Source organism: Tetrao urogallus, assembly GCF_951394365.1.
Source record: "Tetrao urogallus genome assembly, chromosome: Z".
Lineage (NCBI taxonomy): Eukaryota > Metazoa > Chordata > Aves > Galliformes > Phasianidae > Tetrao > Tetrao urogallus.
In genome coordinates this window covers 62379742-62398051 of record NC_136816.1, presented here as the reverse complement: position 1 = coordinate 62398051, position 18310 = coordinate 62379742, and the positions used below count along the sequence as shown (strand labels likewise).

Genomic DNA, 18310 nt, shown 5'->3' with positions numbered 1-18310 from the left:
TGCTTTTGCTGTCAATATGTTACACTGTCACAGGCCTAAAAAGAAAAGGGAGATGGAGGGTGGTTGAAGACAGTTGTACATCAGATAAGAGGTTCTTATAAGGATATAAATTTCATGCTCCAGGGTACAGGTTTTATATCTTCTGCAGGAGCTGATACCATCTAGTGCAAGGGAAAGGACACATGGCCAGGCGGGCCCGGGTGTCGGATGCGGTGTAACGCTCTGATGACCATGTTCCGGACCTGACATGACAGCATCCTCCCTAAGAGGAACACCATGCAGGTATGTGCCTGCTGCAGAGCAAGCTTTTTGTTGACAATTCTGCTCCAGGAACCCAGCAAACAGCACTCCTTATGCGAATGTCACCAGACAGCCGTCAGATGACACAGTTTTTATTCTTCCATCAGCCCGACTGGAGGATGAACGATCATAAGGAGGCTTTGTTAGATGGTATAACTCTATTGCCTAGTGTGCAGGTGGTCTTCTTATGGTCAAACTAAAAGAAGCATTTGACACAAACATACAAGCAGGTCCCACGCGCACACACACACCTTCTTCTGTGCTCAGTAACGCAATTAACACGGCTCTGAAGCCAGCTGCAAGCAACACATGGACGACAGGCTGTGAAGAGAGGCTACGGCTGGCAGCAGGAGATACCAGGCGCACTGCTCTGATGCAAGACTGTCTCACGCCCGTTTGCTCTGCGGTATGGCCCGGCTCTACCTGCGCTTATCGCTTCGGTAACTCGTCCAGCTTCCAGCCTTGCCCGGCCCGGCCCGGTCCGCCGGACGTAGCCGGGACGCGGCTTCCCCCAGAGGACGGTGCGAGAAGCCCTCGCCGCCGCCGACTGCGAGCTAGGCAAGGGCCGGTGGCAGCCGCTCGGCCGCGGGGATCCGGCCAGGTGCCTCCCGTCCCTCCCGCGCCCCACGGCCCCCACCGCCTCCCGCCCCCGCGCCCCGCCTCGCCCTGCCGCCAGCTCCGGGCGGAGGTGCCCGCGCCCGGCCCCGCGCAACCTGCCCTCCGCGGCGCGGCCAATGGGGCGAGAGGGCGGGGAGGAGCTGCGCCGACTGCCCCGGCCGCCTCCGCCCTCCGCGGCGAAACTCGGCGGGCGCGCGGTGGGGAGTTAGACGGCGCCCGCGCCCCGCACGGCAGCGCAGCGCAGCGCCGCGCCGGTGGGAAGGAGGGAGAGAGGGAAAGGTTGAGCGGCGCCCACCGCGCTCCGGACTTTCCCGCACCGCCCCCGCCGATACCTGGGAGCCGGCCCGTCCCGCGGCGGCGCTGCGCCCTCCGCGGCGTCGGAGAGAGACGGACGGGTGCCGCGCTCCGCTCCCCCGGGCTCTGCGCTCGGGCCGGCCCCGCTGCCCCGGGCCCCTTAGACGCGGCGTGGGGAGAAGCGGAGGCAGCGCTCGGCTGCCCTGCCGCTCCTCTACGGCTCCTCTCCTAGACTTTTTTTTTTTTCTTTTTTAACTAAACCAAACGACTTTTTTTTTTTCTCTTTCCTCATTCGATTATTATTATTTTATTTTCAGGCTAGGCTGTCCTCTCTCTAGTTCCGCTCTTTCTCCCTCTTTCCCGATCCCTCTTGCCTCCCACGGCCTCGCAGTAGCACGCGGGCACCATGTCCTACTACTCCACTACCATGCCACCTGCCAACGGCTCTGCCAATGGGACTGCCAGCGCGGCTGAGGGCAGCAAGCCTGCCACCATCCCCACCGTCATGTTCATCTTCGGCGTGGTGGGCAACCTGATCGCTATTGTGGTGCTCTGCAAGTCCAGGAAGGAGCAGAAGGAGACCACCTTCTACACACTGGTCTGCGGGCTGGCAGTCACTGACCTGCTGGGGACCTGCCTGGTGAGTCCAGTCACTATTGCCACTTACCTGCAGAATCGCTGGCCAGGAGGAGTGGCACTGTGTGAATACAGCTCCTTCATCCTCCTCTTCTTTGGACTTTCTGGCCTCAGCATTATCTGTGCCATGTCTATAGAAAGGTACCTTGCCATCAACCATGCTTATTTCTACAGCCATTATGTAGATAAGAAGCTGGCAGGGCTCACACTCTTCGCCATCTATGCTTCCAATGTGCTGTTCTGTGCCCTCCCCAGCATGGGGCTCGGCAGATCAACCTTGCAGTATCCTGACACCTGGTGTTTCATAGACTGGCGAGCAACGAATGCCACTCACGCAGCATACTCATACATGTACGCCGGCTTCAGCTCCTTCCTGATCATGGTTACGGTGATCTGCAACATCCTGGTCTGCGTGGCCCTCATTCGCATGCACCGTCAGTTCATGCGGCGCACATCGCTGGGGACAGACACCACCTCCAGCCGCTTATCTGACTTTCGCAGACGCCGGAGCTTCCGTCGGATGGCCGGAGCAGAGATCCAGATGGTTATTCTGCTCATTGCCACTTCCCTGGTGGTGGTCATCTGCTCCATTCCTCTGGTGGTGAGTAACATTGTGCAACCCTACTTCTTTCCATCATCCACACTGCTGAATCTTTTCTCCTCCTCTTCTGTGCCTGTAGGTCAGAATCATGTTTAGATGGTGCTGCAAACTCTTAGCGTAAGTTCAGTGCAGTTAGCACGCACGCATGGTAATAGAAAATTGTACTGGTTTATATTTACAAGGAAAGAACCCACGCTTATACCAAGTCCTAGACTACTTTCATTGGTTGAAATGCAGTGCCAAAAATTCTTAACAAATTTTCCACTGTTTAACTGGAATCAACACAGTGAAAATTTCACTGAGAGCTGAGGGCACTTGAAAGTTCACTCCCAAAATTAATTTGTGATGAGTGAGGTTTGGAGCTGGCCTGCTCTTCGGATGCCTCTTGTGTTTCTAAAATATGTGCTGTTGCTGAAGGATACAGCAGTCCTTACTATGTGGAAGTAGGTGAGCGTTCTGTTTGCATGGCACCAGCAAGGTGCAGAATGCTTCCCACCCAAACCCAGAGCAGAGCTTCCCATCCAAAGGACCCACTTGGGAAGATCCCACGCTATTTCACTCCTCCAGCAGCCGTGCTGGAAGGCTGGAAGCAGCCGTGCCACTTTTTGCTGTCATTTTTAGTTGAGTGAGAGTTGCAAGAACCTGGCCTCATGGAGCTAGAGAAATACAAGAGTGCCAAACAACATTACCACTAACTATTTGCTAATTTTCTGCAACAGCTGGTACAATTACTGCCACTGACTTCAACCTGCGGCTCCTACTTTCTTCTGTTTCTTCACCTTATCGCCAAGGAAGACAAAAAAAACCACCAGCTCGAGGCTCAGTTTTCATGTGCCACCCACCATAATACAGCTTGGCGAACTTCTCTCTCTTCCTGGCTTAGAAATGTTAAACAGTTGGCTTGCCATACTCGCCACCTTCCAAAATACAGTTTAGGGAGCCAAGAAGTTGTTAGACATAAAGCAGCACTGGAAGATAGATTGCTTTGAGGGAGTTTGGTGTAGATGAAAGCTATTCCACAGTCTCTGTATCACAGAGGGTTTGCAGTGTGTGTGATGTATGAGTGGCCGTCAGGGGATGTGAAACAGCCATGCTGCTGCGTAGTAAGGAAGTTCAGAGAAAAACATATGCAGAGAACTTGGAGAGGTCAGCGAGTCCATCCCCCTATTCAGAGGAGGGTGTAGTTGCAGGGGCCAGGCCAGTTTTGCCACATTACTGAGATAAACAGGAGCCAGCGGAGTGTGGCTGTGCTGGAGCACCAGCAGCTGTCACCCAGCGCTGTCGCACCTCCTGCAGCGCTGTGACTTCATGTCATGCTGTGGCATAGCTGAGCGCTTTGCCATCTGTTTGCTGCTTGTCATCTAAAGGAAATGGAAATGTGCTGCTCGAGCTGTGCGCGGGCTGTCTGCGAGGCACGCGTGTGCTCGATCGAGGAACCGTGCGCAGCCTGTTACACAGTGCAGCAGCAGAAACCTCATGGGTAAGCTGACTTGCAACACTGGGGGAGTCGGATCATGAGGTACCAAGTCCCAGCATAGGGTTTTAGAAAAAAGCCAAAACCTCATCCCTTGGAGGAGCAGCTAGAGAAAGGCTGAGGATGCAAAATGAAATGTTCCTGTATGTTAGGAGCAAGATATCTTACAGAACAAAAAAAAAAAAAAAAAAAAAAAAAGGAAAAAGAGGGAGGGGCTACCAGAAAGGAAACTAGATTGTTGACAGTTCAAATTAATGATCCTGGGTGGGGCAAGAGATTTATTATTTAAACAGTGGCTGTTGAAAACCTTATGTGCAGCAGAGAGCATGTGAAGATGCAGGTGACAAAGTTCCGCATTCTGTCAGACCTTGATTCTGCTGCTTACAAAGGCATGGTGTTGCCTTGAGAGTGTTCATATGCAGTTGTTTTCTTCAGCTAAAGCAGCGGACTTCTGTGTGCAAAACGAAGTAAAAGAATGTCATTTTGCTGTCTCCATATTTGACTCTGAAGTGTGCTGAGGAAGAGGAAAAAAAAAAAGTTTTCTTTTATGGCACTTGTAGATACATCGTTACAGAGTCCAGTATGGTTGAACTGCTCCATTGTAAGGGTAGCTTTTGTCAGCCTCCTGCTGTGGGAATAAGCCACAGCTGTTTATGTTTTGTTACACCACGATGATGCCCCTGGAGCCATTCAAGGCCAGGCTGGACGGGGCTCCGAGCAATCTGACGGAGCTGTAGGAGCCCCTGTTCATTGCAGGGCAGTTGGACCATACAGCCCTTATGGGTCCCTTCCAGATAGGACGATTCTATGATTTCATGTACTGCTGCATATGTGTATTAAGCCCTCTGCTTATAGACAGAGGTTAAGCATTCCAAGATAAACTCTGAGCAGTGACACCTTCATGTTTTACATACTCAGTGAAAGCGGCAGAGACAGGAAAATCACTAACTTACACATACATTTTTATGACTCAGAGGAGTTCCCTGGAGTTATGGGGGGAGCCCACACCGCAGAGGAGACTGCGAGGCTCGTTTGTCGCACGGAGCCTGGCAGACACAGGAGCATGCGAGTAGCAAGGTGGTGGTGGCATGATTCAGATGCACAAAGCCGGCTCAGAGGGTGCTTGGTGACTGAGATTTTCTGACGGGCTGATTTCCTACTGATGATTTCAGCTGAATAAACTATCTCTGAAGTCAAAGCAGAGCAAGTTCTGAGCAAGACACAAACTTTAATACTTTAGAGTGAATGCTTTCACAGTACAATAAATTGGGAGATAGAGGGAGCCCAGCATTTATCAGTATTTATCAGAGTTTAACCAAAAAACCCTACATTTAAAAATTCTAAATACTCTGAACTACTAAGAAAAAACTTGTCTTGATTGAAGAAGTGTTTAAAGAGCAGTGAGCTGAGTCACAGAGATCAGCCGTTGTCAGTAATGACGCTGCAGCTCTGAGCTTACAAATAGGGTTGTTCAGCATTTTAATGATTTATTCATAAAACCATCAAAATCTTACAGTGATGTGCTGTTGCAAAGCTATTGAGGATTGTACAAAGCACTGAATGAACATTGAAATGAAGGTGGATCAGATTTATCAAAGGAAAAAGAGCAAAAAAAAGCGTTATCTATAATAACCTGCTATACCTATCTACATATAACCTGCTGTGTTCTCAGTGTACAGAACGTGGTTGGAAAGCGTGAAGTCTGACAGGAATTTAGGAGTGAACTGGAGAAAAGTACATGAGCTGTATGCTGCCTCTCACCTGCACTTCACTTTTTTCTTTTTTTCATCTTTTAAAACTGTGAGTTTTTAGAACATAGGATTGATATAGGTAGAAGTAGTGAATGAGGCACATTAGGTGGTACTTTATCAAGAATGTAGTGGAAATTGCTGCCCAGCCCTTAAGAATGACTCTCAAGAGAAAGTAGGCACACACTGCTGATAGTATAGTTCACTCCAGCGATTCTTAGGTTTACAAATGCATGATGTTTTTCTTATCCCGACCTCTGCATGCTGTTGAGTTGCACTGAAAGTGTAAATAAAATGCTGTGCTTCAGGATGTGTGTGTGGTCCATCTCATGAAATAATCAAGAGTTTCTAACATGAGGTTTAGTTGAGATAAAAGTTTGGGTTTTCGTTTGATTTGGTGTGGGTCCTGCAGCCAGCAGCACAGTGGCAAGCACAGCTACTGGGCCATCTCTTACAGCAAGAACCCTTAAAGGCAAAGGGTGCTGGCTCCTAGAGATGAAAATCTTGTTTCCTGATTTATATCATTTAAAATTTATCCTATTGGCATGTGGGACATTTTATGAAGGGAGATTATTGCACCAATTGCTCTGTGACAGTAACTATACAAATTGCTTTATAGTACTTGACAGAAATTGAAATCATGATTTGCATTTGTATTTAGTAAAAAAAAATGCAAAAGCAAACCATGCAAGGGCTGTGTTTCTACCACTACCTATTTCTTCAGCATAAACTCAGTACACTGTGGAGCAAAGTGCTGCTTAACCTCTCCTGTGAAGAAAGGCTGAGGGAGGCTCCGGGGTCACCTCCCTGCAGCTTTGTAGTACCTGAAGGGACTGATAAACAGGAGAGAAAGAAACCTTTTACACAGACAGACAGTGACAAAGTGGAATAGTTTCAAACCTACAGAGGACAGATTTGGAGATTTAGGTTAGTTGTTAGGAGGAAATTCTTTACTCGGAGTGTGATGAGGTGCTGGCACTGCTGCCCAGAGAGGTGCCCCATGCCTGGAGGTGCTCAAGGCTGGGTTGGATGGAGCCCTTGGCAGCCTGAGCTAGTGAGGGCACTGCCCGTGGCAGGGGCTGGAGCTGGGTGGCCCTTGAGGTCCTTTCCAAACCGTTCTGATTCTAAGGTTAATAACATTGCAAAGAAACCACAGATACTTTCAAAATATGTTGCCTGAATTCTGTGGCTGCAGATGTATCACATAAGTCTCAGTTATTTGAAACATGAACTGTTCTCATTTGCTTTTTTCTTAAATTAGGATTTGAAATTGGAGAAATTGGAGAAATTCAAACAGATCATCAGCTAGTGTAACATAAAAATATGATCTGCTTTCTAAGCACTTATTTAGAACATGAAAGGCGATATTCCTTATCATGCTACAACCTGTAGGGGAAGACTCATAGCCAAAAGAGGTATATCTGTTGCTGTTAGTGTGGATGTTTTACCAGGACATAAAGAAATGATAAAACTGACATTCCAATGCAGATTTTATTTCTACTGTGTTGTGATTAACAAGTAATCCACGCAATATGTCCGAGCTGGTAAATGCATTTGACTCTTTGGGGGCTTCTATGAAAAGATGTGGGACAGTTCAAAGTTTTCATTAAATGGGTTCTTTTTAGGAATCTGTCACCTCCATGTCACACACCATCAAAAAGAAATGAAGCATACAGAGGTAGCATAAAGCAAGCTGTATGACTTTTTTTAGCCGCAGCGTCAGCGCTTAGAGATATTTGTCCCTGATCTCTGCCAGGCAGAGAATGGTGAATCGAGTGCCTGAGTTTCAGCTGGTGCTTATCAGAGGAACAATCCCACCGTTAAATCACTGGTGTGTAACTTTAGCTCTAAGTTAAAAGGGGAAAAAAAAAAAAGAAGAAAAAAAAAAGTCAGGTCTCCAGAGCTGGTCTGTGTGCTGCCTTCAGAGTGTGCGGCCGGCTCAGAGATGTGGATGAATCCATCAGGAGAAGCTCTGCCTGTCACACCTGTCGGGTTCGTGGCAGTGCGCGCACCAAGGCTCCAAGGCTGCTGCTCCCACAGCGCTGTCCTTTCGGCCGCTGGCTGCGGCAGGTCGCTGTGCCGGGATCACAGCCCAGCGCTTGCACAGCTCCAGGATGTATCTCTTGCCTAAGGGGAAGAGGAGGAATGATGGGAAAGAAATGTCATGACACGGGTTAAATCTTTGGGAGAACTTTGTCCTTCGTGTGTTTACAACCTTTTACAGTTTTGTTTTGTTTGGGGTTGTTTTTTTTTTTTTTCTTTTAGGTTTTGGTTTTGGTATGTTTTTGTTTTTGGTTTTTTTTTTTTTTTTTTCGGAGGGTGAAAAAAATTCTCATAGAAATGGCCAAGCATATTTCAAGAGCAGAGTACAGCCGCTGCCATAGTCGCATCGGCTCATCTTCCAACCTCTCCGCGTGGAGGAATCCCGGCTGCTGCTTCGGAGGTTCCGAGCCCGCGGCTCTGCGAACGGAAACGGAGGCCCAGAACGAATTCCCGCCGCGGCCGCGGGCTTCTCCTCGTGGTCGTGCCCTGCGGCAGCGCTGCCACCTGGCGGTGCGCTGCGGGACGGCCGCTGTGGGGAAAGCCATCCGTGCCCGCCGGGAGAGCCCGCTGTGGATCTCAAGCTCCTCGGGCTGTTCTCGCAGCCGGCGGTATGCAGGATTCATCGGTGATGGCTGTCAAACGAGAAGCAGAAGGTTGGAGGCTGTGTAAATACTGAAAAAAGCTGTAGTGAGTGAAGCCTGATCAAAGTGAGCTGGGGGTCAGCCTTTTCTCCGTTGTAACTAGCGATAGGGCTGGAGGGAATGGCCTCAGGTTGTGTCAGCGGATATTCAGGTTGGATGTTAGGAGATACTTCTCCAAGAGAGTGGTCGGATGCTGGAACAGGCAGCCCATGGAGGTCTTTTCTATAAAGTAAAACTTTATAGAACTCTATAAAGTAAAATCACAGAAATAGACATTGCTGGGTGTGCAGGAATAATCTTTGATGCGTATCAGTTGTGTCTCTAGCTTAACAGAGGATAAACTAGCTGTCAAACAGCCACCTGCAGTGTTGAGAACAATTAGGAAGGATCACTGTATTGCTCTATAAATTCATTATTTTCCCATATTTTGAAATTCCTGTGGAAAGGTTTTGTTACCAGTGAAGCTGGATGAATGTGCTGAGAAAGCAAATATGGAGGATTATCAGCTTCATGTCCAGTCATTTGGGATTCTGTGCATAGCAGTGCTGAAGAAGGACTCTGCAGTGCTTTATACGTACTTTGCCACTCGCGCTCTAAATCCTGACAAGCAGAACACAAGCAAGCATGGCTCTGCTGCAGGAAAATTTCATCAAAGAACTGTGATTTTTTTGTTTTTCCAGTCTTGCATAGGTTCGCAATCACAACTTCTAGTAAGGAATTATGCACTTGTTTTTTCTCATGTTTGTCTGTAAGCTCATAGCTAGGCCAGACTTTACTCATCTCAGGAGCCAAAGTGGAGGTTTTAGAACATCCATAATTGTGCTATTAGATTTTCACTGTGTCATGTAAGAAGAGAATTAAGGGATTTAATTAAGGAGTATGAAGAATACAGCATCTTCCTTTGTCAGTTATTCTCAGTGGCTTTCCTAGGCCTTCCTAAAATTCCAGACATTGCATAGGTCTTGTTAAAATGAAGAATAGCTATTTGAGACTTAACACACTCGTATGATGTCATGCTCCTTGTGGACACCGAAAATATAACAATTGATACCAAAGAACTGGATTGTGCTCTACAGCAGCATTTTCAGAAGTGGCTCCAAAACAAGGGTAGGGACTATAGTATTGTTTTTTCTTGGATTCCATGGAAAGCCTGAAGGAGGCATTTCTGACAGGATCCAAAGTATTCTTAAATTTTTCGCATGATAAACTGGAAGTGCTAATTCAGTAGTCATCTAGCAGCTGCTTCAAAATCTTGAATTCCTAACCACTTCATATGTATTTTTATGCTTTGCTAATTAGAACCAAGTGCCAGCTCATGTAGGTAAGCAATGCACTCCAGTCCAGTGCTGGAATCATCTAATCGTATTGACGTATTAAAAATCTTCTACCTGAGGGACCTTTCATTTTGTTACTTTATTTTTTTTTCCAAAGCATGCTGTAACAAGAAAGACACTGAGGTTATACAATTTCAGTAAGGACAAGTGCCAGCCGGAAGTATTTCTGTACCTGGCAGTCAACAGCTCCGGGCTTGTTTCTGGAGAATAACATACCTGGATTATAACCTTAGTTTCAGTTTGTTTCTGAACACACAATTATTAGACCTTTGCCAGAGGAAACAGTTGGCTACGTCCCCTCAGAGGACTCTGATATCTCTTTGCAAATAGCATAAGACCAGAGATACAGTAAGGAAGCAGGATATAGCTGTAAGTCGTAAGTCTTTGTTCCTGGGTTATAACCATTAACAAGGAAGTTGTAAAAGCAGCATCCAAAAGTTGAAGATTCGAGGATTAGTTATGAGGGGTTAAGAGAACGTCACTGCTTTCTTACTTGCAGCACATAAGATCAATTTACAGCAGATTAATCCCTGATTTTTTTGCAGTTTTGAAAAAAAACCTCACAGTTGCCAATCTCAGCTGTATTGCTTTGGCAGCCTTTTCTCTTGTATCTTGCAAATTGCAAGTTGAGATCCATGCTTTGATATATAATCTTTGATTTCCTGTCGCAGTTGTAAAATTTTGCCTTTATCCTCCCCCTTCTCTTTCAATAGGTCCGTGTCTTCGTGAACCAGCTCTACCGGCCCGAATTAGTGAGAGATGTAAGGCAAAACCCTGACCTGCAAGCCATCCGCATTGCCTCAGTGAACCCCATTTTGGACCCCTGGGTCTACATCCTTCTCCGCAAGACTGTGCTCAGCAAAGCCATTGAGAAGATCAAATGTCTCTTCTGCCAAATTGGAGGAGCTCGGAGGCAGCACTCGGGGAGCAATTTCAATTGCGTGGATGGTCGCAGGACCTCTTCTGCTGTGTCAAGTCAGTCACCCTCTTTCATCTCCCGTGAGCTGCGGGAGATCAGCAGCACGTCCCAAACACTGCTCTATCCCCCAGAGTTAAGTGAGAGCAGTATTGGGGGTCGTGTGCTGCTTCCAGGCCCCAGTGCAAGTTTGGCTCAGTCTGACACTACATCCGTAAGGACACTGCGCAGCTCAGAGACCTCGGACTCCTCACAGGGGCAGGACTCAGAGAGCGTCCTCTTGGTGAATGAAATCAGGCCTGGTGCTGGGGTCAGCACTACGTCCAAGGGCAGTCCCCTCCAGGTCACCTTCCCCACTGAGACATTGAATTTATCAGAGAAGTGTATATAGCAACAAAAGGCATCAACCCTGGTGATCTTTCCTGGTACATTGGAAAACTGGTGCAATAGCTAGGCATTCTACCTATTCAAGTGGAAAGGGGATCAACTATGCTCCAAAGGGCTAATTTTCTCTTGCCATGTGATGGGTACATTTCTTTTAGACTACTGAGGACTGTGTGGAATAGACACTGTGTTTTGTGCTGCCATCAGAAGTTATACAAGATGGGTCTAATGAGACTGGAATCACAAACATGTCTTGTTCTGGGTCACAGGAGAGCTACTGGGCCTCTCAACATAGAAAGATCCATCACTTTCTTTTCCTTTTTTCCTTTCTTTCTTTCTTGCTTTGTTGGTTTGTTTTGTTTTGTTTTTTGATTTTTTTTTTTCATTTCTTTCATTCTCTTTCCAAATCTGGTAGAACTGTGTTTTTCTGTGGCTGCTCAGCTATCAAGGTTCTGGTACTAGAGCAGAATGTGAGGCAACTACTAGGAACTAGACGGAGCTACTCTGACAGCTGCCTGCAGTAGGATTTCAAAGTGTCTCACTAAAGCATGAAAATGTGAATTTTTACTGTTGTGTATATATCAGGTTTGAAAATATTTAAGTCTATTCTTCTCTATGAGAAGGGTTCTTATTAATACCAGGTATATAGAAATGATTGCCAGCCTTCTCTTCCCCACTATTTCCTGCTGATAAGACATTCTTGGTTTAGATTTGTTGTCCGTGCTAGATTCATGGTTGATAATTCTTTAGCTGAAAATATGTAAACACTTTGAAATGAAAATGTACATACTATTGAGAAAAAAAGAAAACATATCTTCAGTTAAGAATATTCCTTTTCAGCGTATGTACAAGCCAGATTTTATTTATGTGCTGATAATGTTTCCGTGTATAAACACATCTGCTCCTTGCTGAGTACTTCGGCCCACGTCCTGCACACACTTAGGCACACACTTAACAATGCCCATCCGAGTAGCCCTTCTGCTGCCAGGGAGACTCTCATGTAAAGTTAAGGACATATAGAAGTACTTTAATATCAGGGCCTAGAACTTTCAACCCCTGGTTAATAGTCATAATATTCACTTTAGTTAAAGCATCACTGATGTAATAAAGGTATTTTTTCATAACATTTATCATTTTACTTTAAATAGTAAATAGAATTTTATGACTCTGTAATCTGATATTCCACCAAATAAATGTATGATACCGTGGAAGCAGAATCTTCATTTAAAAGCATAAGTTATATAGAACCAGCTCCTGGTCTTGCACTCCTTGTACATTATTTGTTCCTAGAGTTTTAATGGAAAAGACATCACCAAAAACAGCTGTTAGCCAGTGACAAAAGGACTTCCGGTGTTTTATTTTGTGAGGTTAGATCTTGTTACAGAAATACTGTTTACTAAAATAATTCTGTACAGATATTTGGGGATGTTTTGTCAAATAGTAAGCATGTTATGCTGCTTAAAGTGTTCTTATGTGAAATGCTTTATTGTAATTAAAATCTTGAGCCTTATGTTGATGACATGTTTAAGCAGTTGTATTGACCAAAATGATTTTGGAGATCACGATTAAATGGAAATGTTCTGCTTGAGATCAAAAGTTTATTAGTCTGCCATTCGGTGCCAACTCCCTACTTTAACAAGCCACCCTTCTGGAACACCTTGTGCTTAGCTGCTTCTAAAACCTACTGGAAGTTTCCAGAGCTCCACAGAACAATCACCATCAGCAAGAAGGAGCCATCTTAGAAAACGTGAAAGGACTATCACACAGCCATGAAAATCTCTCAGAACGACAGAAAAATCAAAACCCCCACTCAATCAAACCTCAACCTGCCTATTTCCCTCTAGCACAGGAGCAGTAGAGTTTATTTGTACGTAGGAAGTTATGCACAAATATTGCAGCAGAAGCTACTGCTGCACTGATTAGAGAACAGTGCTACTGAAGTTCCTGCTGTAGCTGCAGGTACATATCTGCCTTTGTCTTTGCAATTAAAGCATTTAGCTATGGTCTGCTACTTGCTAGTGACCAACAAACAGCCCTCACTGTATTATCTAAGACAAGGAACAGTACCTGACAGTCTGGTTTCTAAATGAGAAAGGCCTGTGCATTACTGATGGAAAATAGTTTGTTCTGATAGACATCTAAGCAAGAATAGAGCAGCAAAAGAGGTGTTCTTTCTTCCCTTTGCAAAAACAAAGTGAGTTCCTTCCTTCTCCCCATAGCATTGCTGGTTTACCAGTGCTGGGCAGGACTCACAAGCCCACATCAGCACTAGTTGCCTTAGGAATGAATGAAAATCCCCAAAAAACCCATGTTAATGGAAAATGCATTAATTCACAATTCAAAAGTGTCTTACTCCAAAATCCTATCTCTGTGACTCCATCAGTGGTTTATCAGTGCTGGGCAGGACTCACTAGCCCACATCAGCACTAGTTGCCTGAGGAATGAATGAAAATCCCCAGTCAACCCACATTAATGGAAAATGCATTAATTCACAATTCAGAAGTGTCTTATTCCAAAATCTTATCTCTGTGACTGCATCTTGCCAGTCCCACCACCCCCAGTCTCACACCCTTACTTCCAGCATTCTGCTTCTGCCCACAGCACAAACTGCAGCTTCACCAAACCTTATACCCTACACCTAAACCTTTCCCCAGACTCCAGACCCAAACTCCATTTATTCCCCCGTCGTCAGGCATGGTGTGAACAGGATGAGAGCCATTATTGGTAGGAAACTGGTAGAAATCAGTTTCTATGAATATTGTAAATTAATTTGAACCTATGATCCGTAAATGAGCATTACAGTTGGATCCAGGTTTAAGGAGCAGAATATAGTGTACTTAGGCTCCACGCATGGGCTCAAAGATCCTGTTACAAACTAAGCTTATACATCTCCACTGTCTGCAACACCAGTGCTACTATCAGTGCTGTAAATGCAATGCCGAAGTGATAACGATACCAATGTAACCATTATCTTCAAATGGCACCACGACATCTTGATCAAGAAGTCTTCTACAAAACTTTTCAGCCAATATTCTTCTGCAAAACTGAGTATCTGATTTACTTAAAGCAGATTTACTTTTCAAGTTTCAACATAACAACAGACCTTTTCCACTGCTAGGCCCTGTTATAGACCTGTCAGCTTTATCAGATATGAAAATAAAATGAAGTCAGAACCCCAAGCTTACTGAACCTCAATACAAAACTCACTCCTTACATCCAGTTTTTCCCTTTGACCATTTACACTCTAAAATTCAAAGAGCTACTAGAATCACTTCTTTCAGAAAGTCAGCCCCCTAAACCAGTACAGTCAATCTGCCACAATGGAACTTCTGCTGCTTAACAGGCCAAGAACTTCAATCCACTAGAGAATGTGATAGCCAATGACAACAACCTACAGTAAATCTGCATAGTCCAAGACCACATGCTTCTGCTTTCTTGAACCCCAGTACTATGTAAGTTCACAGCTCTTATATGATCTAGAAATAAAACTCATTTTGACCTTCTTACCATTACTTTTAAGATCTGGGGGACACTAACCTCATGTTGCCAGGTAAATTTTCAGTGCTACCTTTCTCATCTTGATCCCAAACATCAACAGTTGCTCAAGGAAGTTTTAGGGATGAGAAGAACAAAGTTCGTTTTTTTGCCTTCCATAACCTGTTTTAAAATCCAGTCCCATATTGTATTATTAAATTAGTCAGTGTTATCTGATCCATACTTTGCCCTCTAATATTGTTGGAAAGTATTCTCTCTCTGTGTAATCTAAGTATTTCTGATTATTATCAGAAAGTAATGCTTCCTATATATTTCCGTGGACACTACAACAAAAAGTAACACTGACAGAGCAAATTCTCAGATTTGCAGAAGAACAGTATTTTTCAACACAGTCACCACCACTAGCCATGTATTTTCCCCAGCCATGAACAAGAGCCTGCATGCTGCGGAGGTGACCCACTGTTTCACAGTTGTTATGATGGCGTTGCTGCTGCTGAAACTCTCACGGTGCCAACATCTGCTCACTGGTATCTATCAACATTCAGCAAGCATCAATCACTGTCAACGGATGCCATTTTTTTCTGCAGAGGAATTCAGTGACACACCTCTGCTTTATATGACTTCCACTTCAGATGCCATTTTGTTATGCTGCCTTTCTGCTGCTGTCTGTTCCATCTGTTGTTCCCACGGTGGAAAGGTTCAACCTCTACTGTTCTAAAACCAACATCTGCTTCTGAAGTCGTAGGCAAACACAATAAAATAGGAGACATTACCTTCAAAACAGCCGTCATCTGTTCAACTTTCAAAAGATCATTATCTCATTCCGTAGGGGTGGAATTCATATACTCCGTTTCAGTATCTGAAGCTGACAACCCAGTCAGCCACTTCAGGCTTCTTTTTTATAGTCAATGGAACTAATTAAGCACCTTGATTCAATTTTTCCAAAGATTTTTATCTAACATAAGGCACATGAATGTCCCTCTAAATTACACATTTCTTTCCAGATATAAAATTTTCCAAGGGAAAAAGTCAGATTTAAATCCTCAGCTGTGTGTATTTTGCTCTTTAACTACCTTGCTACATTTCAGCATTTTCATATACGTATGATTCATATGGAAGACAAATATACAGAAGCTACTGAAGCCACTGACTGTGAGTGATGATTATGAATAATAAATTTCAGTTAGTAAAGTAGCAGTAGTATTTCCCTTTTTGCTTTCTCCTTCGGATCACATTCTTTTGGATACTCCTGAGATGCTCAGAACCGCTTACCATTACCTTTTATTAAATATTTTTCTTAAGATGGCTTTTTTTTTTAAAAAAAAAAAAAAAAAAAACTACAACTAGTCAACATGTCCAGCATAGACAGAGGAAGCCAACTGATTATATGACTAACATCCTAAAATGGTCAGTGGTTTAACATTCTTGTTACTAGCTAAAGAATAAACATGCATCACTACACAGCAGAGAAGTCATTATTTTATTCAAACATATCCAGAAAATCCTGTACATGCAAAAAATGGCATGCTGTACAAAAAAAAGGAGAGAGGTTGCAGTATCAGTAGTGAAGCTTCCTCCCTAAGAGTAACATGTTCACAATAACTTATCTGCTATCTGTTTCAAGATATTACTGACAATACCTAGAATTTATAACCTAGTGACATCAGAATAAAAAACACAGAACTGGGAATGGGAACAACACCACCTCCAGCCCAACACAACTGTTGAGCCTGATGGTACAGATGTGCACTGCCAGAACATTGACCAACAGCACTGAATTCAATAGTAGTTTTGCAAATCATTTCAGTGGAAGCAGAAAGAATGATAACAACGACCCGTGCAAGGAATAAGGGAGTCCCTTCCACATGAGTAAATACACAACACTGATACAATTAGAGAAGGCAAACAAAAGAAAGATTTACTTGGCTACAGCCAAACTGCTTCAAAATGGAAAACTGAAAACGTCTTACAACTTTTTTGCACGCTTCCTTTTCCAAACAGAGAACGTCTCCTCTTTGAAGAGAGTTATCAAACTCTTCTAACACCTCCTTTGCTGAACAGACTGTATTATTTGTTGCAAAAAACAAAACAAAACAAAAACAACAAGATGAAGAAATTATACAGCAGAGCATTTCAAACAAGAATCAGATACCTATTCAACGAGCATTTAAAAATCTATCTCAGAACTGAATAAACAAAAAACATAGTATGGTGATGTCTGACATTTTTTTAATGGTCACTGTAATTATAATTACTTTGGATATTTAAATGTGAAAAAGTGCACATCATTTGTGGGCATGCACAGAGATCTAAAAAAATATGCATGTATTTTCAAAAATATAATGAAAGCTTAGTCATGTGAGAACACGGAAATTAAGTCTTTTAAAAGGATAATTAATTTCTGCAAAAAACTTAGCCATCCTCTTCAGAATATTCAAATATTCAAATGAACTAAGCTGTGAGTTGGGTGACTTTTCTACAATAAGCATTCTATTGCAAAATTCACCATGCTTCATGGCAACAATAATATATATACATTTTTAATAGAAATCAAGTATTAAAGATGTAGAGATTTCAAAAGGCTTACTGTTATTTTAAGTATTTTTTTCCATTCAAATTATTTCAAAGTGAATATTTTAATATTTAATATTTATTTAATATTAATATTCACTTTAATATTTTAAGTGAAAATATGTTCCCAACCCTGAATTTTTGAGATTTCTTCAGTAGACTATTACCCAGTTCAGTCTGGAGGCTCTCATCTCTATCCTGTCTCCTCTGACAATAAAAAGAGGGTAGTCTTAGCAAAGAGCACATCAGAGAAACTGCCTGATTTTGTTTCTCTAAATGGCTCGTTTAAGGAACCAGCAGCAATCTTCCCCTAAACAAAGATGAAGTCTAAGCAAGCACGTCTCGTAAGTTTATTCAGTTATGAATATCCACCACAGCATCTAAAATCCAGAAAGAATAAAAATGGAGACTCAGCCAATGCTGCCCTGAACAACCGAGACCGTAATTTAATTGGCAGCTTCCAAGAACTGTAAAAAGAAAACTGATCCCCTTTATAAAACTAGCCTTACTAAGAAAGGAAAGGCTACATAAAATGTACAAATATCTATTTCCAGCTCCCAACATTTTACTTGCAGCAGTATTTGTAGCACAGCACTGAAGAAAATCCCAGTTTCAGTCTCAGCTGAGCGTTTGCTCTTCTACTGAAACATTTAATAACAATGAAGCATCCAGGAGCTTGTTCACTATAGCACTGCCTTTCATGTGAAGTGTTTAACCATTCCCCTTTGAAAGCAGCATGAAAGGCTTTACCAATTCTGTTTGAATTACAGATCAGATCTCCAGTCCATCACAGACACAACAAACACAGAAGTTAAAGTCCATCTCTGCTTCACAGAAAACAACCCCATAGGAAAATAAATGAAAATAAAAGCTTCTGATAACAGAGAACAGTTCACCATAGCTGGAAGATAAATAATGACTAAGGATTGAAATATATATTTTGAAATCCCTTTTTCTTTTGCATTTTAAATAAGTTCATTAATTAGTCAGAAAATGTAGACGTTAACCTGTAAAATTATGAAATATTGTAAGGTCAGTGAGCGAAACTAGTCAAGTGTTTTAACATTACATTTCTTAATGAGATTCTCAAAATAAAATCTTGGGTTTCCTCTTGAAAAACAACTCACGTCATTTTTTTTTTTTTTCACTTTACAAAAGAAAAATAATTTCAATCTTCTATTTTTGCTTAAAAAAAAATCAAAATCCAATGTGATAAATGACATTTGAAGCAGCACCAACAATCCACAGGGCTGCC

General features: G+C 43.5%; 1 protein-coding gene across 1 annotated transcript; it reads left to right on the top strand.

Moving 5' to 3' along the window:
• Positions 1-1618: 1618 nt before the first annotated feature.
• Positions 1619-10996, top strand: PTGER4 (prostaglandin E receptor 4; the record flags this gene model as incomplete). Its single annotated transcript, XM_079548090.1, has 2 exons — positions 1619-2449; positions 10403-10996. 2 exons carry the CDS (start codon positions 1619-1621, stop codon positions 10994-10996), a joined length of 1425 nt encoding a protein of 474 aa, XP_079404216.1.
• Between the last annotated feature and the right edge of the window lie 7314 nt (positions 10997-18310).